At 35.0% G+C, this 26,043-nt stretch overlaps 2 protein-coding genes across 5 annotated transcripts in view; both read right to left on the reverse strand.

Annotated features, from left to right (window-relative positions):
- LOC138698318 (E3 ubiquitin-protein ligase Siah1-like) overlaps positions 1 to 26,043 on the reverse strand; it is a 538,667-nt gene that overhangs the window by 118,635 nt on the left and 393,989 nt on the right. The gene's annotated exons all lie outside the window — the stretch shown is intronic.
- Positions 712 to 7,393, reverse strand: LOC138698317 (uncharacterized). 3 transcript variants are annotated; one of them, XM_069824140.1, is made up of 2 exons: positions 7,136 to 7,393; positions 712 to 2,171 (listed from the first exon to the last, which is right to left on the reverse strand). In XM_069824140.1, the coding sequence occupies exon 2, from the start codon at positions 2,167 to 2,169 to the stop codon at positions 775 to 777; it is 1,395 nt and encodes a 464-aa protein (XP_069680241.1). In that variant the 5' UTR covers positions 2,170 to 2,171; positions 7,136 to 7,393; the 3' UTR covers positions 712 to 774. The 3 variants fall into 3 exon arrangements, with proteins under 3 accessions (XP_069680241.1, XP_069680240.1, XP_069680242.1); XM_069824139.1 differs by lacking the exon at positions 7,136 to 7,393 and adding an exon at positions 6,990 to 7,127; XM_069824141.1 differs by lacking the exon at positions 7,136 to 7,393 and adding an exon at positions 3,220 to 3,364.

Below are 26,043 nucleotides of genomic sequence, written 5' to 3' on the forward strand. Positions count from 1 at the left end.
GATCCCAGTAATCAACGTCACTTGACAGATTATTTTCAATAAATCTTAGTATTAAACAATCTCTGATACGTGACTATTCATAATATCATATAGCAGAAGCTATAACATAACCTAAATAATATAAACAAGTGTTACAAGAGTTTTAATTAGGGATGATGGAATACACAGGAAAAGTTTTAATTAACGATGTTGAAATAAAAGATAAACATTATTAATTTTAAAAGGAACAATTATTGAAAGTACAATTTTCAAATTTGAATGTTTTAGTGGTTGGTGGTTCAGTTGATGTTATATTGGACGTGTGGGTAAAAGAAGTGGAACTCGTTGATGTACATGATGTATCCCTCAACTTATTCAGGATTTCCGAATGGTGCTCTTCATTTATTTGTAAATAGAATTTCAGGGAAGATGCATAGCTATGATCAGTGATCTTTATTAATTCTTGTTCTTGAATGCCAATGCGAGTCATATTTGAAAGCGCTGTGCATCGACTAGAGTGGTTTGTAATTTTCTTTTTTTTTTTATTATTTTTTTTGACGTCCAGACCAATGCAGTTGGCAAACAAAGAAACAAATGCTAGGGTAGTGATAAAAATAAACAAATGCTAGGGACGCGATAAAATTGTGCAATAAGCAGCCATGATTGGTTGAAAGACGTCCTTTCGTAACGTTTTATTGGTCATAAGTAGTATGACATAGTAAAAGTGTAATAGTCTATAACAAATCTGACAAATTTTATTGACTATAGAAACTTTACAATTTTGATTGTGTTCTCTTAAAAACAAACATCTCCGCATTTGTGATAGTCTCTAATATGTCTGTTTATAAATTCATTCGGACCTATCCAGGGGCAATTGTACACTTCTCTTAGGGGACATCTCTGAGGTCTGTGAGAACAAATTTGTTCGTGATCCGCCAATAACATGCGTGAGATTGACAGTTTGCATCCATAGACCCTGTTTGCACATTCATACTCTTGAACATTCGACGAAGATTTGTAACGACAAACACTTGAATGTGTTTGAACCAATTCTGATGGCAGCACCAAGAGACATCCTCTCTCTCTGTTAACACAAGGAAACTCATCAGTCCTTTGTCCCGAAAAGGAAGACGAGTTTCCACATAGTTCTGACTCCTGGTTGGTCTTCTGGCGTCTTGAGTTTATCACATTTACATCTGAAACAATTTCAAATCTGTACGGACACGAGGTTTGATGCCCAAGAAGTAGTTCTAAAGGAAGTCTGCGTTTACAACCACGATCAGAGTATCTGCATGAATGTATTTCGACTTCGTTAGCCTGCTGAAGAATACAAACGTCTTGAATCTTGGAAAGTAATTCTTCGGACACTGACCGTCTTCCTCCAAAATGGACAGGAGAATTCTCCAAGACACGAATCTGCCTTGAGGATGTGTTACAAGTATCTGCAGGGCCCGTAAAGATTTGTTGAGTTCTGTGTCTTTGTTCTCGTTCTCCGAAGATATCTCTTACTTCACCAGAAATTTGTCTGTGAGAATCATCACATTTCTGTTCAGTTATCACTTCCTGTGGAAAGGATAACATATTGTATCCACTGCAATAGTTTCTTGAGATATCATCAATTTTAAAAGACCCTTCAAATGGGATATTTGAGTAGTTATATTCTGTTTCAGAAATTAAATAATTTGGAAGCGCTTGTGGCAAATATTGGGAAGATATTTCGCGTTGACATTCCAAACTGCAGGCTTGGTCAAAGAGAATATTACTGGGTTCAGGAAACTTGATTTCTTTGTCACCTGCCTGAACTGCAGAAATCTGCACTGGGTCATTATTTTCATTTAGAGAATAATGTTCAGAATCACTTGCATTTTCAACAAGAACTATCTTATTCTCGAAAGGGCAGTTTATTTCGTGATCATTTATCACATCTTTGCTGAACATAGAGAGGCATCCTCTTTCTCGATATTTGCAAGGATACTTAAACTTTGTGGAAAGCTCCTCGAGTGCAATGTTTCTTGTGGACAGCAACTTCTGTCGGCAGGTTGGACAGTTCTTCAATCTCGGCCTGCAGTTTCCACAGATGTTGTGACCGTGCTCACATAATGTGATGGGTGCTCCCATAAATTCCTTACAAACGGGACATTCCAACACAGACAGGAGGCCCCTGCTGTAATCATCGAGGATGTAATTCATATCTGTAACGAAGAAATCTCCATTAGGCTGTAGCAAGTTTTTTTAAACGCTTAATTTCTAGTCCAGACAATATCTAGGTAGATCTTAGAAAATTTTCATAATGGAATTAGTTAAAATGATACATTGCGTATAGTAAAACAACGAGAATGAACTAAAGCAATTATTTAAATTGTTAATTAGTTTTAAATATTTAAATACACTTAAATGTCACTCGGGAGGAAACTTTTGTCATCTATCCTGCTGTCAAACACATCTGAAAGTTAGAATTTATAAAAAAGTTATATTACCGGTTGTTCTGTATGGTTGTGAAACTTGGACTCTCACTTTGAGAGAGGAACAGAGATTAAGGGTGTTTGAGAACAAGGTTCTTAGGAAACTATTTGGGGCTAAGAGGGATGAAGTTACAGGAGAATGGAGAAAGTTACACAACGCAGAACTGCACGCATTGTATTGTTCACCTGACATAATTAGGAACATCAAATCCAGACGTTTGAGATGGGCAGGGCATATAACACGTATGGGCGAATCTAGAAATGCATATAGAGTGCTAGTTGGGAGACCGGAGGGAAAAAGAGCTTTGGGGAGACCGAGACGTAGATGGGAGGATAGTATTAAAATGGATTTGAGGGAGGTGGGATATCATGATAGAGACTGGATTAATCTTGCACAGGATAGGGATCGATAGCAAGCTTATGTGAGGGCGGCAATGAACCTTAAAGGCATTTGTAAGTAGGTACGTAAGCCTATATGACTAATAACTTTACCAATGTTTTTTTCAATTTAATGAAAACGCTAGAAAAATCACTTCTTTAGACACTTGTTATGTAAATTACTATTGTCACATATTAGCCTACGTAATAGTGAGTAAATAAAAACTATGCACCTGAAAGGTAACTTTCATACCTTAAAACATTTCCAAATTATCCATTATAAGCTGTAAAAATTGCATCAAATTATGGCTACAACTTGTGCATTTCTATATCATTTATTTGCAAGAATGATCTGTGAAATTAGCGGGTTGGGATTCAAATTCTGGTTGGGACAAGTTACCTGGTTGAGGTTTTTTCCGTAGTTTTCCCCTCAACCCATTACGAGGAAATGCTGGGTAACTTTCGGCGCTGGACCCTGACTCATTTCGCTGGCATTATCAGCTGAATCTCACTCGGACGCTAGAGAATCATAGCAGTTGATAAAGCGTCGTAAAATAAACCACTTAATCCTTCCTATATTTGATTTATAGTGCTATGCAATTTTGATCATAGAAATAAGAAATAACGCAAGACTTATGTATCCATGTACTGAAAGTAGCAGGGCACCGATTTTCGTCTTCGCCTGGCAGACATATTATGTTCCGGTATCACTGCGCAGCAGGACATTCATATAGTCCGGATCAGCTTACTTAATACCCCAAGGGTCAAACCTAACCATTTTTCCACTATTACTAAATATGCTAGTGGATTATAGTGATTTTCTAGCTCTCAGGTTGAATTTTCTTTTACCAACTTCGTTTCGAATTTCGGATACTGACAAATACTACAACTGGCAGTTATTTTCTAACTTTTATTTTGGCAGCAATTATTTCGGTTTACAGTAAAGCAAACTGATGAAAATGCAAGTAAGGTACATACATTTTTAGGTTAGGTGTCACGAATCGTAAACTCTTTAGTCAAAACAATAAATTTCATGTTCCCTACAAAATAAATTGTAATATTAGATCATACTAATCCTAATTAGAGGTGACGCAAGAAGAGCTTGCCACGGAAAGCTGCGCGAAATTTCGGAAACGTTCGGGTGCACTCGACCTCGCTTCGATTCGATTGGCAAACTGTCGACAGTTCTCAGTCGTCTGCTGGCTTGATGTTTCGAGCGAGATTTATCACAGCGCATGTAACGGAACCTAAACCTTGTTGCAGAGTAACTAATAACATAACATTGTTGAAAATACAGAAACACGAATTTTTTTACACATAAAATCACTGAATGAAATGACAAAGATGTTATAAGAAATATGTAATCGTGTAATAATTTATATTTGACGTTGTAATAAAACAGTAATACTATGTGATTTTATTAAAATGTTCTGATAACTAGGGTACTATGGTCGGTTTATTTTAACCTGTATATACTCCTTATATTACGAGCCGAGCCTGTTTCGTTTATTTATAAATAACTCTCTAGTTTGACTATGTAACGTTTTATTAGCACTTCCTAATTTAGAGCGAAACAGGGGCATTGTTAAGTACATAGAATGTTATACAGAACTTTGTTATTTAACAAACACACTTTGAACTACATAAAACTCCTGATATCAGGGATAAAACGCAGAATATGTAACGCACACGCTGGCTTCTACCCTCTGCACAATACACTCCACGATACGAACAGCTCAAGACCGCGCTTTCGAATGCGCCCTGTAATGAGCATTAGGTGATTCATAGCAGCCCTGTAACGAGCATGGCGGCACGAGGACCGAATATCGTTCTCTGCGCGTCAGTCAAATGGGCAAGCTTTCTTTGCGCTTCCTCTACCAACATCATATGCGATAAATCCAGGAAGAAAATATACTATTTCATAAATAAATTATTGAACCATTTAGGAAACACCGCGCAACATAAAGATGAGATGTGGTGAATAACCAAGACATTGTTATTGTTAACACTATATTATTATTATTATTATTATTATTATTATTATTATTATTATTATTATTATTATTACTTACTTACTCACAAATGGCTTTTAAGGAACCCGAAGGTTCATTGCCGCCCTCACATAAACCCGCAATTGGTCCCTATCCTGTGCAAGATTAATCCAGTCTCTATCATCATATCCCACCTCCCTCAAATCCATTTTAATATTATCCTCCCATCTACGTCTCGGCCTCCCTAAAGGTCTTTTTCCCTCCGGTCTCCCAACTAACACTCTATATGCATTTCTGGATTCGCCCATACGTGCTACATGCCCTGCCCATCTCAAACGTCTGGATTTTAAGTTCCTAATTATGTCAGGTGAAGAATACAATGCGTGCAGTTCTGTGTTGTGTAACTTTCTCCATTCTCCTGTAACTTCATCCCGCTTAGCCCCAAATATTTTCCTAAGCATCTTATTCTCAAACACCCTTAACCTATGTTCCTCTCTCAGAGTGAGAGTCCAAGTTTCACAACCATACAGAAGAACCGGTAATATAACTGTTTTATAAATTCTAACTTTCAGATTTTTGGACTCAAACTGGATGATAAAAGCTTCTCAACCGAATAATAACACGCATTTCCCATATTTATTCTGCGTTTAATTTCCTCCCGAGTGTCATTTATATTTGTTACTGTTGCTCCAAGATATTTGAATTTTTCCACCTCTTCGAAGGATAAATCTCCAATTTTTATATTATTATTATTATTATTATTATTATTATTATTATTATTATTATTTCATACGTAGCATTGTGATTTTTCCCTCTTTGGTGATATCTGGTATTAACTGGCAACACTGAAGAGAATGTCAAATGAGCCTTTTAGGAACTGTTTTTACGTGATCCCCACTATAGTTACCATTAATTACGTTATTTTAGCGACATAAAGCGAATTTTGAGGCTCAATTTAATGGCAAAGCGTTTCAGGAGTTTGCATCCCTGAACAGGCCCTAATTTGGATACGATCCTAGTGGAAAAGGTGAAGTCCATTCCGTTTTTTTTTAATCAAAATGATTCAATGATCATAAAACAGTACAGAGAACTTCAAACTTAAAGAGCAAACCAATCACATTATGTTGCAAGATGGAATGACAACCATTGTAAAAGTTCTGACTCATTTGCTTGACAGTCACCGTGAATTTAGTAGCAGAATGCTTTAGTCAGTTTGGCAACCGTGTGCCAATGTTGACAGCGAAAGTTTCTTTCATGGAAGAAGATAATATGAATACTATAGCAATGTTCCCCTTTGACACCTCATACGAAATAATACATTAGCTTTCTTTGATGACGTGTATATTTTAGTTATTTTACAATATGAAAAAAAATGTTGTTTCTTTAATAAAAATTCAATATTGTCGTGCTATAATTTATGTACAAGAACATTTTTTCCTATGAAATACTTTAAAATATCTATAAATCTAAAAGCCTTCAAATTAATGTTCCAGAGCATCAACAAAAAAAACTTGTGAAAAATGGCACAAGCGTTGTTTAAAAAGCACCTAAATCAATTTAAAAATAACGAAAAAATTGAAAGAAAATAATGCAAAATTCCTTTAAAAATTATATCGATTTTTATAAACAATTGAAACGAAAAACGGAGGTCCCTAACTATAAGTAGGCCTAATAAAATCACACAAAAGCTCTTTTTATTATATGAAGTAGACTGTGATTATTTGCTGTTCATTTCAGACACAGACGTGACAAGTTTTGGTTAACATTTATTATATTTTATGTACATAATCCATTGATATATTGACTGAATAAGAAAGAGATCCTCTTGTAGAGTAAGAGAATAGCTGTAGGCCTACACAGATAGATAGTCTGCATAGAAAAATCAATTTTTTGCTATCAAAAATGTAAAACTTCGAAATCGATTTTTTGGCCCTTGTAGTATACTGTACTCTTACGCAATTTCATATTACAACTTATATTTAGACAGTAAAATGCATAATAATTTGTTCGGCAGCACTGATGAAATTAACTTGTTGACATAAAAATATAGATAATCAGACATCGTTCCAAGACCAATAACTATCGGTTAGTTATACATTCTTAATAACAAAGATGCTCTAGATAATATGAGATTACAAATGAATAAAATATTCCAATATAATTTATATAATGAACTTACCTAGTTCGAGTGTCATGCATATTACCTTGCTGATAAGAAACGAGTAAGTGCTTAATTTAATTTCGGTGTGTATTTACATAAACGTTCTTTTAATTTCCCTTAATTCCTCAAAATTATAGTCATCGTTGTTGCTGTCTGTTACTGACCTTGTGTTCCATCTACTGTAGATTCCTGGAAACAGAGTAACTAGTTCTCTATCTCATCGGTAGATGGACTTTGAGTCGCAACAAGAATGGCAATTCCAAACCTATTTGTGTGTTCACTAAAAGAAAAATCAAATGAATCCGAATGTCTTTTATGTTTGACTGTTGAGTGAAAAGAAAATGTATCAGCCGTGCTGCACGTAATTGTTTCACTAACTTTCAGCGAAGTTCACTCTTCCTTGAGATCTTGTGTGTCTTGCAAGATAAGATTTCGTTTATCAGTGAAAAGCACTACGTCTCTTTACATGATGCAACGAACACCTATTGATAGCTGTTTACAGACTTACTGATAACACATTTTAGTTAAAGGACTTTACATTCTCAGTCTTGGACTTAAAATTTTATCTCTGCGTAGGTGTGATTTTAAAAACATCGCATCATGTGACAAAGACAGGCTTTCTGAAACGTAATAACCTAACAACACATCGAGGCGTTATCTAGTCGGAGATCTAAATTCTTTTCCCAACAATTCAAAGTATGTAAAAGGAAGCATTGTCCTAGGTGCTTATTGCATTATATTATTTTGTTATTGTGTAAAAATATTCCGATAGTATGACCTGTTCCTGCACGTAATTATTTAGGCCTAGGTTTATTTATGATGCACAGAATAGGGACGTTGCGATACGATCAATATAAGTAGCTATCGATACTTAACTTGCGATACTGATAAGAATTGGATTCGATACTGTGTTTTCGATATTCTACTCGTATAGAGAATAATAGCAATATCGAAACAAAAGTATTGAAAGCGGGAAGACGAATCTGATTATTTGTAGTTAACCAAATTAAGTTATTTGAAGTATTTCTCAAGAAGAATGGTTCAAATAAAAGGAATTTAATAGGCAATAACTATATGCCAGGAGATTTCAATACTGTTAGAATACTGAGATAATCGTTTTCATCGATTTTGTAAACTCATCTTTTATTGGAAAGTGTGTACTTAAACATATCATCACAGTTTAGTATATACAGTTGCGAAGCTCAATACTTACTAAATATGCAAACATAGACAGTTGAAATATGCATCCATAGATAGTTGCTCACCACCAGGATCGCTACTATCGCCTCATCACAGACTCTTTCCCTAGCAGACGATAAAATGTATTGTACTTTTGATATCGTGTTCTTTTGAAAAGTTAACACCTTCCTTCCACTATTGAAATACGAAATACATAAGGTTTATATATTATTTTCATAAAGTATATATTATATTTTATAAACTCACCTTCCAGGATCTTTCGGAAGGATAACTCTGACCTCTTTTTCTTAGAATTTATAGTGCTACAAACGTCTCCTTGTCCCATATTATTATTCAATATTTTGAGGTTTAATAAAAAATAATTTATATTGTGATTTAATATAGCACATCTACCTTCCTTAATAAAGACAGACAATTTATCATACCACTCCTATGAAATTAGTGTACGTAGATTGTTACTTCGTCTCTTAGGTAGTAGATAAATACAATAATTCAATACTCAATTGTAGTATTAAAATACAGACAAATTGAATGTGCGGGGTATCATACATGACATTATGCTTAATTATAATGTATAATTGCGAATTTAGGAATATAAGATATAGTAAACATAACCTATAATATTTCCGTATGAATGGCAGGGCATTGGAGACCACTAAAATTAGACAGAAAGGGGCAATGGGACAGTAAACATAACCTATAATTTCAACATTATCCGTGCGGTGCAACTGAAGATTATTGAATCGTGCATAAATGAATGTACAGGAATTTCGCAATATTTAATCGAAATAAAGGCAAGTATTACACATACGAATAACGTAATTTTCACACCAAAAATAATATTTCATCTTAACTCGCAAGTGATTTATGTCTGAAGTGTCTCATAATCATTGTTTTAAATTTTATTAATGCAATTACACTACATTTTAAAGAAATATATGTTACTCTTTATGCATTCCAACTAATTCATATGGTTGAAACGCCGCCCTTCGTGATCAGGTTAAGCCAGTTACATAGTCTGCCTTACGGTCTGTGTTGGATCACGATGGCAGTGACACAGTCTATTGTTCCTAGTACTCACAGCGCTCCAAGCGTCTAGCAACTAACGCGAGATTTGCAAAAAATCATCCCAAGCTTCGCAACTGTATATACTAAACTGTGATATAATATTAAAGGTTCCATTGCCAACTGTATCAGTGATTATTATTTTATATTATTTAGTAAAAGTAACGCTGAATATGGAATTCAGTATCGAAATGAAGTATCGCTTAAAATGCAGTACCGCAACGTTCCTACACATAATGAATGAAATAGAACGCTGAAAGGAATTTATGAAAATATTCGCGGCCATACACAATACCTACAGGCTTCAGCAAAAAATTTCGCGCCATTATTATAGAAATGCATTTTCGTAAATATTGTTTGCAATAGATTTAATTATAGAACTTCGACTTTTTTCACTCAACGTCGGCCCCATTATCTTTCTTCGTGATGTTACCTCAACCGACTTGATTCTGATGTAGAATAATTTACTTTTCCCTGATTTTTTGGTTTCAAAAAGTGTCCCGCCCGAAAAAAAAAAAAGTCGTCAAAATTCCGAGCTTTAAAGAAATGAAAAAGAAAACACATTTTGATAAAGTAAATATATTTTAGCTTTCTTAATCAAATAAAATATAATCATCCGTGTAAAATACAGCATATGTTTTCTGTATATTATTATTTTTTTAAGAGTACTAACTACTTGGTTGAGTTTTTCCGAGGTTTCCCCAATCATAAGCCAATGTGAGATAATCCACGATGAATCCTCGGATTCATGTCATCAAATGTCATCTCGCTATCTTTTTTTAGTTGATTATTTAACGACGCTGTATCAACTACTAGGTTATTTAGCGTCGATGAGATTCGTGATAGCGAGATGGTATTTAGCGAGATGAGGCCGAGGATTCACCATAGATTACCTGGCATTCATCTTACGGTTGGGGAAAACCTCGGGAAAAACCCAACCAGGTAATCAGCTCAAGCGGGGATCGAACTGATCTCGCTATCACCAATTCCATCGAATAACCTAGTAGTTGATATAGCGTCTTTAAATAACCCATTAAAAACAACTATCCCATTTTATTATACTAGCAACATGAAACATATACGGTAGAGCAGCCCTGGGCACGAAGGGGTAATGCAGGGAAACGGAGAAACTTCATCCTATGTCCACCTTTGCTTACACTGGATAATACAATAATGGCTTACTTTGCCATTGCTATTCTCCTTTTGACTTCCTGGCAGCAGCTCATATTACTGCTTATCGTACACCCCAAGCATTAGAAGCCGTCCACTTGCTCTACTGCTTCATTTAGAATTCGCAAGTTTACCTTCTTTACTTTTCTTCCTGTGACCGTGGTTAATTAATTTAATTAAAATAATATATAAATATATGAATAAATAAACAGATAAGATATATATGATATGATATGATATATGATATGATATGATATGATATGATATATGATATGATATGATATGATATGATATGATATGATATGATATGATATGATATGATATGATATGATATGATATGATATGATACGATACGATATATAGTTATTTGTCAGCGAACTTTACAATTCATAACTATGATGGACCATCACATTTCTGCTTTTCGATCCACCATCCCTTTTATACATAGCCTACCATCCTTTTCTATTAATATATTCATTTGTCAAGTATTTCCTGATTACTTTCTATTCTTCTGTTTTAAATGAATTGCTATCTAACTTATTCTTCCCTATCTATCCTATTCTATTGTTTTCTCTCTCTCACACTTAGACTGTCTCCCTTCCATTTCTCGCTTTCTTATTAAATATTGCATATTCTCTTCCTTAATAATTTATATCATCATCATCATCGTTCCATTCCGGCACATCCGGCGACGCTGATATAACCTCTGCAGTTGCGAGCGTCGTTAAATAAAACATAACATCATCGTCCTTGCAGGTATTAGGCCTAGTGGCCTGTTACGGTCTCCGTCCATCTTTTCAGGGGGCGTCCCAAAGATCGTCTTCCATGTGGTATATAGCGGAGAATTTGTCTTGGGAGTCCGTTTCATCTAGAATGGAGAAAATGCCATTCCCAAAGCCGGTTCAGAGGCAGTGGCAACCGAACTTACTACTACTCCTCGGCTAGTAACCGATTAGTAGGATATTTATGTGCTTTAAAGTCTCCAAACAAATTTATATTATTTATTTATTTATTTATTTATTTATTTATTTATTTATTTATTTATTTTACTCTCTATTTTCAAATCTACGTGCTCTTAATGATTCTTTTCCAGCTGTTTTCTCAGAAATTATTTGTTTACATTTCCCTTTTCTCTATTTTACAACACATCACTTACTATTTCCCTACTATTCTGTCCTCCATTTATTTATGTATTTAACTTTCTCTCTTCACTTCATTCCTAAATTTCCTCTTTTATTACCTCTTTCCATAAATCTATTTCTATAATACACTTACAGTTCTAATACCCCTGATACTGCTCCCAACCCACAACATTGAAAAACATGAAATATCTAATTCACTTAATTATACTTACAATTTCTCTCTCTTCCACTTCACATTTTGAACAGATATTCTTTCAAATAAATACATATAATAATCAAAACCATCGCCATCACTATAATCTTGAGATGATCATGATCTCCAATTTATCACCATTATCATCACGTCATTGACAATATTACCTTTTGTACAATCACCACCACTATCACGTCATCTTAATCACCGTCATTATCACATTATCACCCGACTCTGATTACTGTTGTAGTTGAAAAAGGCATTATCTAAAGCTGAAAGTAAACAAACCAAATCATCCCGATGAGAATTTCTTGCCCAAAGACGTCTCTCCCAGCCTCTTGAAAATAATTTCTACCCTAACAACTACCGAAACAAAAGCTCTTCTCTGACATTAGTACTAGACACCAATTTGGACTTACAGTATAAAGGAACATAAAAGATGGTGCGTCTTTTGTACCGCAGGTTCTGTGTGGTTGAAATGACATCAGGAACTGACAATACCACGACAACTGTCAAGAAGACATGTGACACAAGTGACTCATGTCGTCCGCGGTTCAAGTGCTCCTGGTTGACAATTATGTGACGCAGATTGAATAAAACCTCTCGAGTCGGCTGCATATCGGGTCTGTTTGCCAGGTCTTGTATTGTCAACGTATGATCACTTGAATGTAGCAGAGCTCAAACTCGTACAGCGTGTGACTGCAGCATGCAACAGCGATATAAGTCCTAATTAAATTCCAATCTGAAACCTAACGATCTTACAAAGTTGAATGGTTCTCAGACGTTTTCCTTAAACCATTTTCCTGAAAGATATGTTTCTAAATCTTGAATCTCATATGTTTTCATTCTCCCAGAGGCAATATTCCCTGACAACTTTCTTCAAGTTCCAAATATTTAAGTGACATTCAAGTCTTCTAATTATTTGTATGCATCTCAAGTCTGATTAGTGTAATATCGTATGTAGCTAATCGGCGATGGAGGAGGAAAGGAGTCGCCCTGGATGGCACAGGCGGTATAGCGCTGGCCTTCTGAGCCCGAGGTTGCCTAGGTCGATGACATTTAAGTGTGCTTAAGGGGAGAGGATGGTATTTTTTGGTGAAAAATGAGTAAATTAAAAAAAAAACTCTTTAAAATACCCTGTGATGTGTGGAATGCATAGCATAACATTTTGTGGGTATATGTGCCCTTATCGGATGTCGAGTCGCCATTTTTAAACTTCCTGCGTTATGGATTTTTAAATCACTCGCCCATTTTTATTGTTATTTCAGGGTAAATTAAATTAAAAAATATATTTTTTTTCTTAAAATACCCTTTGATATGTGTGGAATGAATTGCATAACATTTTGTGGGTATTTGTGCCCTTATCGGATGTTGAGACGTCATTTTTAAACTCCCTGCGCTATGGATTTTTAAATCACACGCCCGCTTTTATCGGTTTCCAGTAACTTCATTTTTTTTTGCTACATTGCCAGACAAAAATGGATATAATTTCTGAAGTATTAAAGATGCATCCATGAAATTTAGAACACACATTCTTTAGACTATTAGGAAACCTTTCTCTGTAACATAATTTTTTTAATTGCTTTCGTTTTAAAAATAATTGCAAAAACTGTTTGAATCTATCTTTAAAAACGGTTTAGATATATCGGTTTTAGTACAATCCTACATAGGGTATATTTTTTTCAAATTTGGGCCCCCAAATAATTTTTTTTTATTTTTATTTGGTTGAGTTGCCACGGCTATGAGCTCTCTACATACAACAAATTAATATTTTATACCAAATAGGAAAAAAGTTTTAAAAAATACCATTCTCTCCCCTTAAATTTGACAGGCTCATGTCACTAGATTTAGTGGCATGTAAAAGAACTCCTGCGGGACCAAATTTCGCACACCGGCGACGATGATATAACCTCGGCAGTTGCGAGCGTCGTTAAATAAAGCATAATTTAAATTTTAAATTTAGGAGGAAAGGAATTGGCCATTATTTCCTGGTCTAGTTGCCTCATAAGTGGTGTCTTGTTGTTATCATTTGTAAGGTTCAGACCTGTCTTCGAACAGTTGGCTAAACAACAACAAGGCTTCTAGAGGGTTTTGGACTTTTGCTTTGTGTTTTTTAAGTGCGGTTCAGTTCCTAATAAAAGTTTAAAGACATCTGCAGATTTTGAGATAATGTTTGCTCTCCTCAGTCTTTTACGATTAGCCACCAAAAATTTCCCGACAATTTTTTCCTCAATGGAAAGTAAGGGTAAAAAAAAAAAAAAAAAAAAAAAAAAAAAAGAATTTAAGTAGCACTTTTCTTTCAGAAACTATAATAGTACATTATGCAACGAGCCTATAATGGTAGTAATTAAGACGCGAGTATGTTTATGAAACGAGCGCAAGCGAGTTTCATAATTTTCATACTAGCGTCTTAATTACCATTATAGTCGAGTTTCATACGACTTTTTATGCTCGACCATATTTCTAACTCGAAATTATTCATAAGTATTCATGTTATTCTTATCTGACTGAGGAGCGGAACTGACCTTGTGCAATACCTCGTAAATTGTGAGATGTGCGCAGACGCGAAAGTATTGATTTTTTCCGAGAAACAAATGTCAACATTGACCTTGATATAATCTAGAGAGTAAAATAAACATTAATCTTGATATAACCTTGAAATTGAATTAGACATTGAAAAACGAGATGACAAATTGAATTTATTTGAATATTATTTACAATTAACGCTAATTATTATAGTAACAGAACTGACTTTATTTCAAATATTGGTGATTTATTCATTTATTGTTGTCTTTCGATAGCATATCCGAGAATAATCGATACTTGCGCTTTCATATTGCTACAATGGTATTTTCTGATTGGTGGAACACCTGAACTTTAACGAATAGGTGTACTTTAATGAGGTCCATTAAAGGGCTGCCATCAGGTGTATAATTACTACATTTCGGCATGATCGAGCATAAATAATTATATGCAATTCGTTATCTCGTGAAATATACCTGCGCGAGAGGGTAAGAAGAAAGTGGACTGGGAAGCCTTCCTCCCTCGCTAATCTGATTAACTTTTATATTTCCTATATGAAGCTGATGAAAGAGAAATTCTCTAAACTTTGACCTGACAAGGCTGCTCTGTTGTCTTGTGGTTGTGACTTGAAAGTCTAGCCATCATGTGTACTACATCTGCACGAAGGGTTGGTCCTTCCGTCCTTTATGGCCGTTAAGAGTTTTCACCCAGTTACCCCAGGCAAGAGCCCTCCATATTTAAGACTTCTGGAGAGAAGGTGTTCCAGTATTTTAAATCCCCCAGAAATGACGATGTAGTAATTATTGGAAATAATGAAGATGATCTATAGAGATCTTTATTTAACCTTAACAACAATATGTGCATTGTATAATTTAAAAATTTCACTTCAAAAAATTAAAATAATAGCATTTTGGGGAAAATTATTAATATACTAAGGGTGCTATTCATAGACATTTCGCTAGCCCGCGCTACGAGAGTGCTAAACTAGCTCCGGCTATCGACTGGTTACTTGTACAGGATTCATATCATATCATATCATATCATATCATATCATATCATATCATATCATATCATATCATATCATATCATATCATATCATATCATATCATATCATATCATATCATATCATATCGCTAACACTGGTTTATGAATACAAAAAACGTTAGTTCGCTGATCATCCACTGGAAGCCCGCGCTAAGAATGTCTATGAATACGGCCCTAAAAGATTACACTGGAGGATCATAATTTAGAACAAGTGAAGAGTTTCAACTATCTAGGTTGCAAAATATTGTAAATTTTATTAGTAACAACAATGTAATTTATTCGCCACAACAATAATTCCTTTCTACAATTCGCCTTAAACGCTCTCGTCAACAATTGAATTTTCACTTAACACAGTATTCGTTATAGCACTCCACCGACGACAATGACAATTTACTTGGACTAGTACGAACAACAATGAACTGTTAATCTTAACTAATATTTACACAGTACTATTTACAAATCAGAACTACTAGTTCTCAGTTCACCGTTCTTCTATCTCAGTCACTCGAGTTCACAGTATCTCGAACCACAGACCTTCAGAGACAGTTCACTGTACTCGAACTCGGGTCCCTCCAACTGCGGTCCACTGCACTCGAACTCAGGTCCCTCCAACTGCGGTCCACTGCACTCGAACTCAGGCCTTCGGATGCTGACGCAGATGCGGACGCACACTCGAGTCGAACTCCGGCACACAAGTCTGGCTTGCTTGCTCTGGCTTACTCACTGACTGAATAACTGAAAACTCTGCTGTCGTTCCTTCGCGACCGTAATTTATAACCACAGCGACGTAGCCTCGAAAATTCTCGAGTCTTCCACTTCGACGGATTTCTGGAATAGTCGGGAAGGTCGTTCCACATTCACTGCGTTAAGTAGCAGCTGCGCGCGCAGCCTCCCCTCGCGTGTAGGCCCCTTTCCCCTTTCCCCGTGAAGCCCGCGCGATATGCTCTCTCGCGGGACGCTGGTCGTGAGTTCGAATCTCACGTCGCTGTCACAATATATATAAAAGCGATACGAAAGATGTTGACAAAAAATTATCAAAATTCAAATTGATGTGCGGCAGCATTCATCGAACACTGAGAAATGAAACCAGGAATGAAGTTCTGCGCAATGATGGCTATACCTGTCCTTTATATGGATCAGAAACATGAATTAATTTGAAGAGTATTCTGAATAAAGTACAAAGTGCTAACTAAGATGGCTTGTTAATAAAAACAAAAGGATGCACAAGATTAGATCACATAAAGAATGAAGACATGCGAAAAGAATTAGAGATGAATAGCCTTAATGACAAAATAAAGGAATAACGCGGCAACGGTTTCAGCACATGAACAGAATGCCGGACACAAGACTACCCAAAATAGTGTTTCAATCCAAAACAGGGACAAGGGACGTGGGAAGGCCGAAGAGACGTTGGAAGGAGAAACTGTGAAGCCGGAACAGGCAACTGCGCCTATTACTTGAATTGGAGAAGAAGATTACCTATATGAGAAATACAATATATACAGAGTAATTTACGAGAATTTACCGTCACTTACGGAGCTTATTTCCGAAGACATTCTGAGCAAAAATATGTCACACAAACATTTGTCCTAATCTCAATATTTTCAGAGTTACATTAATTTGAAATTGTTACTAAATACCTTTTTTCTTTAGTTTGAAGGGTCTAACATTACAAATATATGTTGAACTATTAAGAAGTATCATTTCTTTATTTGGCAAGTGTTCTGAATCTGTAAATGTGTTGTTAATTGCTTTGTATAGATATTGTTTTCAATTTTTAACTAAAAATTACGTTATTCTTACGCACTTATCACAAAAATTGTTACAGATCATACGACTTTAGAAACTTGATTCTTTACAGTTTAAATTATGCATCCCAATGTACAGTCTTGAATAATTTACAAAATGGCATGGTTTGTAACAATTGTTGTGATAAATCGTAAGAAAAATATAATTTTGTAGTTAAAAATCGAAAAAAAGTTCTGTACGAAGCAACTATGGAATTCACAACACGTTTTTAGATTTCAGATACTAGTTCATTAAAGAAATGATACTCCTGAATAGTTCAATCTTTATCTGTAATATTTTTTACCCTTAAAACTAAAGATTGAAGGTATTTTACAAACAACTTCAAATTAGTGTAACTCTGAAAATATTGAGATTAGGACAAATGTTTATATGACATGTTTTGCTCAGAATTTCTTCGGAAATGAGCTCCGTAAGTGGCGGTAAATCCTTGTGAATCACTCTGTATTTATCCAGACTCACATTAACGATTTTTCAGTAATATAGCCGCATGCTAATAAATAACATAATTATATGAATTTAATATGCATTATATATATTTTAGGAACTGTAAGTAAAGAGATATCTATGTTCCAACTTTAAGTAACATTATATAATAATTAAATTAATAATGTTATAATAAGTTAAAATTTGTAGTTTATTAGTATAGAAAAAATAGATAATGCAAAGTGTTTAAACATGTATTAATTATAAAATAAATACCAGTATGTTTTAATAAAATAATAACTATAATTACCTAAATTTTTACTTACAAAATATACCTTTAATAAAGATTAAACCTTTATGAATACATTTAAAATAAAACGTATATAATTCATAGTTTTAATTTTCGAATGATATAAATTTTTGTCTTAGAACACAATAAAACCTATTTATCATCTCTTAACCCAGTTCTTAATATTCCATGTTTATTTAATACACAGGACCCACAACCGTAGCGGAGTCTAGCTGAATTTTGGCAGCTCCGTAGCGGATTTCGTGTTTCTGGAGTCTGGCACACTGCACCTATGACTTCCCAACAATTCTCTATCATCATTCATTATGAGTGCAAAGTTATGAACTCTGGATAGTCTCTGGCGAACCAAGTGGCAACGCTTCTCGACACTGTACTTAGTGCATTTCGAACTGACGAATCTAGGTCAAGCAATGGACTGCCACGTGTGCTTACCTCTAATCCTGGACCATTCTCCTCAACTAAAGTCGGCTAGAACAGCTGGGATTACTAGTGCTTCGGGCGGAGGTAAACTACACACACTTTTGAGATATATTTTTTCCCATACCTTTGCTGTACATTTGTGGCATGTAATCTGCACACACAACAAAACCTAGATAGTAAGGGTGGTGTGTAAACTGCACACACAGCATAACTCGGATTATTATTTTAATAATCGAACGCAATGTCAACCAATGTTACAAGCGATAAACACAATTGACAATTGTAATGAAAGGAGAGAGGTGGTGTCTGAATTAGACTGACTCAGATGGATAGTTACACAGCAGTTCAACATAAAGTATTGGTCCTTGAACACAGTTGTTTATAAGTGCTATCTATGCTGCAATAAGTGTTGTTTGGAGTGAAGCCAATGTCAATGGATGTACATTCCACCTAAGTCAATCTTGGCTTCGTCAGATTAAAAAAATATGGTTTAATAAACAAATATAAAAGTGATTCTGAAATCGGCAGGTGGTTAAAATTTGTATTCGCTCTACCATTTTTAAACCTACATGAGAATGGCGACTGTTTTGTATCTGATTTAGTGGTCATTAAGCCACAAGATGAAAAGCTAGATAACTTTTGTGACTATTTATTTTAGTAGACAGCTATGTAGACGATGACGCTACCTTTCCTCCTTCAATCTGGGCAGCTAAAACAGAAAGCTTGCAGCGTACAACTAATTAGTGTCTGTGAGTATTTTCATATTAGATTCAACAAGACATTTTACTATGCTTATCCAGATATTTATACTTTTACAAACAGGTTAATTGAATTTCAAATAGACACATACGTGAAAATTCAGGGGATATCTATTGCAGCAAACATTAAAACTAAGGCTCCTTAAAGAAGAAAGAATCTATGGAGAGAAATATAAAAGATTTTACTGAGAAGCATGTATCCCGATTGGAATTCATTAAGCGAACAAAATACCAATATAAATTATTGGTTAATACGTTAATATTGTAGTAGGAGTATGTTCAAAGGAAATACATGCCATTATAGCTCTGTGTGCAATTTACATCCTGTTTTTACTACCTGGGTTATTTGCGTGTGCAGATTACATATCCAAAATCGGTGTGTGCAAATTACATGTGTGTAAATTACCTTCTTTTAGGTCATATACCTGAAACGTGTGTGCAGTTTACCGCCCCCGAGTGCTTCAGTTTAGAGTTCAGTTCAGTGATTCGTGATTGATTTGTTTGTGAGTGACCTTGATCCGCCAGTTCGAAATGCGCTGTGTATAGAAAGGTATATGAGCCCGCTCACAGGTTGGGGAGGGGGCGAATAACGGTAAGTTAAGGGTCTGCCATTGGATATAAAAAAATAAAATTTAGTTAAATTTCCTTAGATTAAAGAAATTCTGGTAACAAGTTTGCGTGTTCTAAAAGATTAGTGAGTAGGAGTTATGCTTGACCATGAGTTGGAATACCATTTGGGCTGATTATGTATCTGCTTGAATTTTCTTCCGTAAGTCGAAAGTCTGGAAGACCTAATCCCGAGGCAAATTCCGAATTCATTTAGCCAAATACCATCTCATCATCATCATCATCATCATCATCATCATCATCATCATCATCATCATCATCATCATCATCTTCAAGGTTTAGGCCTGGTGGTCTGTTCCTTCCTCTTGGAAAGTGCCTTCCCATCTATTGCGGGGTCTTCCGACATTCCTCCTTCCTTCCGGTCTGTAGTTCAGTATTTTTGGGGGGGGGGGAATCTGTCTTCATTCATCCTTAATATATGTTCTTTCCAGTTTTTCTTTTGTCTTGCTACTCTGTCGTTTAAGTTGAAAATTCCCAGTTCCGTCCTTATGTCTGTGCTTCTTTTCTGGTCCAATAGAGTGTATCCTGCCATTGATCTTAGAAATCTCATCTCTGCAGGTTCTATCCTTCTTCTTTCTGATCGAGTCAATGCCCAGTTTTCACTGCCATACATAAGAACAGGGACTGCCATTACTTTATAGAATTTTAGTTGGGTCTCTTTTAGTGTTTTCCGGGATAAAGTTCTTTTTATTTATTTTATTTTATTATTTATTTATTATTTTGCTAATAATTGTAACATAAAATATATACAGAAACACTTTAGCTCGCTCCTGAAAGAGTAGAACTCGTGCTCAGGGGACGGATTCCTGAATTGAAATTAATAATTATACAATAAAATTTGTCTTATGTCTACTGTGCAATTATAGTATATAAATTTAAATTTACAATTTTTCAGTTTTTATAAAATCCATACATAACTTTTTAAACTTAATACTAGAACTATTAGAATTGACAAGATTAGGATATTTAAATATAAATTTGTTATATATTCTTGGGCCTAAATTACTACTATGATTAAATACTGTAACAGTGGTGCATTTTGGTTCAAACAATCTTAAAGAATTCATACCTTTTGTTTCATAACTGTGAGAATACAATTCAAAATTATTTCGATTTTTATGTATGAATTTTATTAATTGTACCGCACATTCTCTGGAATTAATTTATTTTGTTGTTAACATCCTTATCTTCGCAATAGGATACGTTGCAACCCAAATAATTAAAACTACTCACCTGCTCAATTATTTTATCCTCTATTACTATTTTGGTCCTTAGATGCCTAGTCCCCGGAAAGCCCATTGCTATCATAAACTCCAAGGATCTCAGGAAACCTTGCAATTGATATAACGTCCTTAAATGACCGAGAAAGAAAGTACTATGATTGTTTGCTTAACAATTATTTATTTGAATCTCTAACATTGGCACTCTGCGCCCTGTGCCGTTTTTCCACCAAGAGTTCGAAAGCATAGCAAAGCAGAGCGCCTGCACACACGGACTCGGTATTGACCTTGCAATCCCCGCTGTTTACGAAGAGTGTAATTAATTCTTGCTGAAAGAATAACAGCGAGGTGGATGAACAAGTGGGGAGGCTTACCCACTCGTCTCCCATTTTTAGAGCCCAAGTGGGCTATTCAATTAATCACTTGTTTGTTTGATCTATACTTAACTTCCCTTTTTTGTAATTTAGTTCAACGACGCTTTCTTACAATCAGTTAAAATGTCTGTGAATACGTAGGGAATATGCGTACCCTATTCACAGTGGCTCATCTTGTACGGGTGACCACCATGCTTTCGTTAGATCCGAGGTTCTCGAGTTCAAACCCGGTGGAGGACGCTGGATTTTAAGTCTTTCCCAGCATGGCGTCCTTTGATAGGAAGAAAAGTCGAGTGTTTCATGTAGTACATTCACGGAACGTAAGAGAAACTGTCCTGGCAAGAGATCTTACACAAAAGCGTGATAAGTGGGGGCATACTGGAAATAAGATTTATTTATTTATTTATGTTTATTTATTTATGTATTTATTTATTTATTTGTTGTTGAATATAATTACAATGTTCAAGACTGACAAAGTAATTTATAAAATATAAATAAGGAAAATGGAACATTATTAAAAACTGAAACAAAATAGAAAAAAGAGAAATAAAAAAAAAGAGAAATTGAAAATAAGATGAGAAAGTAGCTTCAAATTAACTAACAACAATATTCTATAAAATATGATAACAAATAGGCCTAAAAATATCAATATTCGGATGAGGATGTAATTTATTGTATAATTGTAACAATTTGAAAACTGGGGAATTTTTGTGATATTCAGTATTTGCCCTTGGTATGAAAAATAAATTTCAACCCTTTGTATTAAACTTAGGTGCATATATAATAAAATAAATCAACACAGTCCAACTTTTTGTTAATAATTTTATAAAGAAAGTTTAAAGATTGACAATTTCGTCTAATTTGCAAACTAGTAAAATGGAAATATTGAAGCATTGTGGCATAACTCTCATAAGCAGGATAATTATTATAAAGTCTATAATATAACCATTTTAGAAATTTATTTTGAATTTTCTAGTAACAGAATATATTTGTTAGTAATTGGGTTCCAGATAACCAAGCATACTCTAATTTATATCTAACAATGTAATTATACAAAATTATTGTATATTATTTCAATGTACCGAAGTACATATGATATTTCCATGCAGATATTCTGCGTCATCATACGATGGAAGAGTAATGGAACGGAGAAAAATTCTCTCCGGCGCCGGGATTTGAACCCGGGTTTTCAGCTTTACGTGCTGATGCTTTATCCACTAAGCCACACCGGATAAAGCATCAGCACGTAAAGCTGAAAACCCGGGTTCAAATCCCGGCGCCGGAGAGAATTTTTCTCCGTTCCATTACTCTTCCATCGTATGATGACGCAGAATATCTGCATGGAAATATCATATGTACTTCGGTACATTGAAATAATATATGATATGCGTAAATCACGAAGTGATTTAAGACGGCGCTTATTCCGTCGGATCCCGGCCAACTAGTCACTCATAACGAGTGCACCTGAGCACATGTGTGGACTTCGGTCCGATGTTCATAGACATCCATGACGTAGTGCAAAGGGCGGCCACTAGAGGGAACCCAAGAGTTGGAACTCAATCAGAGACGATTCTGTTCGGCGTCGGGGTTGTATCCGGTGTGGCTTAGTGGATAAAGCATCAGCACGTAAAGCTGAAAACCCGGGTTCAAATCCCGGCGCCGGAGAGAATTTTTCTCCGTTCCATTACTCTTCCATCGTAAAATTATTGTAGTTTTGACTTCAAATTTACAAGAATTTCTCATAACAAAACCTAAACTTTTATAAGACAAATTTTTAATATTATTAATATGACTATGAAATGAAATGTTTTAAAAAATACTGTAGTTCTATAAGAACAGAAAGTACATTCCTCAAGAACTGATATTAGTCAAGCAATAAGACGAAAAATTAAAAAAAAAAAAAAAAAAAAATGGCCCTAAGACCTGCATCTTGCAACTCTGCTAAAAAAACACGAAGAGTATTAAAGAAATGCATTGGTCAAAGTTCATCAGATGATAGTTATATTGGAGGAACACTATCTCAACCATACATCAAAATCCGATAGAAGATATTAGTACAACAGAAGAAGAAGAAGAAGAACAAGAATTAGCTGAAAGTCCCACACCAAAAGACAGTACCATAAGAAAATGTAGATCATAGCACAATGTAACAAGATAGTAGAAGAAGAAAAACACTTAGATGAAAGTACGATATCAGATCAGGATATTACGAAAGAAGAATAAGAAAACTTGAGCGAAAATTCAATATCAGTTGATATCACAGAAGAAGAAGAAAATTTGGATCAAAGTACGATATCAGATCAGAATATTACTGGAGAAGAAAAAGAAAACTTAGGTGAAAATCCGGTGGTGGCAACGCTGTTATTCCCGGCGTGACTCCTCCTCTTTGCTTACGTCTTAGGAAGTGAAGGCTTTATAAGGTCTAGATATAGTTGATGCCATCGATTTAGGCACATGGATTTTATTAATCGGAACTCCAGAGCGAGTTACTCTTAGCTGCAAGGTCGGTTGTTATTTTCGTCGGCAGCTGGGATGGGTGAAACAAAAGAGTAAACATACATTCCTGATTATCCTAGTGGACTCGGATGGACAGTCATCTCCAAAAACAATGCACATATAACCACTTTTATACAACTGCAGTAATCTATACAGCATGTGTGCATGCGTATGAAAAGAGAAGTTCCCGGCACACTGCTTTCGAGATAATTCCAGTTGCCGCTGCATAATCTTTTCCTCGTTACTATAAAGTATAAAGACAATCTACACATAACTATTCTATAATCATCGGACTGACTAATCATCTTAAATCTCCTTAAACCCTGTGTGTAGGTTTCTGTTAAACCTTAGTCAAAAGATAAGACGGAGTTTTACGAAATACGAACATTATGGGATGTAAAATAGGAGGTAATAATGATCAAAATATACTGGTTTATTTTGTGAACCAGCAGCCATTCAGCCCTTAAATTTAAAACAAAGGCTCCTTTATAAAATTGAGTTGGACTGTTCATCTCATCTCTCAGAATTGTTTCTAAAATGCATAAGGAATGTTAAAAAAAAAAATTCAACTTCATGTAATACATTCAGATAACTTTTGAGGATTTGTTTATCCCCCAAAGAGCAGAGAGGAGAGAGAAAGGAGATGACAGCTTAAAAATTTCACTCAAGTATTTTGAACTAGCCGACGTAGAGACGTACCGGTAATCTTTAAAATGAAGGTTACTCTCAACAATGTTGATTAAACATTTTCCGATTTTTTAAATACTATCTAAGGAATAGTGAAAAGGCAGAAGGGAATGAAAAATCTCAAGTCGTCCGATCTCGACGAAAGTTGATATCTGGAGATCTTTGGGATCACAGAATACGAATATGATATTATTTTGTCCGAATTTTCACTCAAATGGTAGAGTCGGACAAAAATGGGCGAGAAATTAAATTTGATATCAGAAGTGTTCTCAAGACGAAAATTACGGATAATAAAATTTGTGCGAATTCAACAGGCTATGGCAGATTCAGTACTCTGAATTGTATTAAAAAAAAAAGAAAGCATCGAGTAACGCAGACAAAACACAATTAACATATGCATTTAAAGAGGTATGTAAATGTAACACATTTCCACAGTATGAATTTACCAAAATCCAGAAATATAATTTCTACATAGCCTATCTTCAATGAATTTTGTGTTGGAATTTAGTATAGTCATCAGGCAACACTTCTAGATCAATAAACAGTTTTTTTTTTTTTTTTTTGAATCCATTAAGTATGGTAATTCTATTTTTCAATTGTTGCTACCTGTGCAGGGAAAATTTATTTATTTTTTTCGATTTTGAATATTTTTAAATGCTTTCTTCTCTGTTTTCTTCACAATGTGTGTTAAGAAATTCTGCTCTTACCAGATAAATATATAAATAAGAAATATTTTTCTTTTGCCACGAGTAATTGCAAACTTTATTGCTTTACGTAAAAAAAATATTAATTAAAAATAACTTAAAATGGTAAAACAATGCCAAAGACAGGGCTTGTTCTCTATAGTATGACATGCACTTGCATGTAAAATGTCATAAACGTATTATCTTGAAAAATGTCGAAGTTATGAGGGAAACGGATTTGTAAAATTTAAGTTATACGGAAATGAGCGACAAACGTATGAAGATGAGAAGGTCTGTCCATATTTAAATGGCCAAGTCAATTTACACAGTCTCACGTTTTAGGTCATAACTCGAAAAGTACGGTATTAGAGATATTTAAACAAATTGTTCACCATACTTCTGAGGAAAGTTCATTAAAGGAAAAAGGTTTCTTGCTTAGTTTATCGAATTACCACAGGTTATTAATTGAGAAAAATTCGCTCCGGTGCCGGGTATCCAACTCTTGACTCCCAGTTACATGCACTAGGATCTCTAACCACTGAGCTACGCCGAGACTCAATCCACAGTATCGGATCGAATCTCGTAGATTATCGAATTACGTATTTCCTTATTTCAGCATACCTATTCTTTCAGTTATTTATCCAACGTGTCGATTCCTGTCGCTTCCGCAACTTATTCTCGTACTTCATGAATGCTTGTTATTAATGAAGACAATCCGACACAACTCATATCTATTTTTCGCCTGTCGCTTCATGAAGTAATGAACATTTGCAATAATTTCTTGGTACTGGTTGTGCAATGCTTTTTTCCTCTTAATTTAGAAAATGCAGGAGGCGAACGAAAGTCATTACGGCACTCCCATGAATCGGACTGTACTGTGGTGTGTTTATTAATTAGTCTAATAATGACGATACAAGAGGCGAGTGAG

The sequence above is a fragment of the Periplaneta americana genome, chromosome 4, assembly GCF_040183065.1.
Source record: "Periplaneta americana isolate PAMFEO1 chromosome 4, P.americana_PAMFEO1_priV1, whole genome shotgun sequence".
Classification (NCBI taxonomy): Eukaryota; Metazoa; Arthropoda; class Insecta; order Blattodea; family Blattidae; genus Periplaneta; species Periplaneta americana.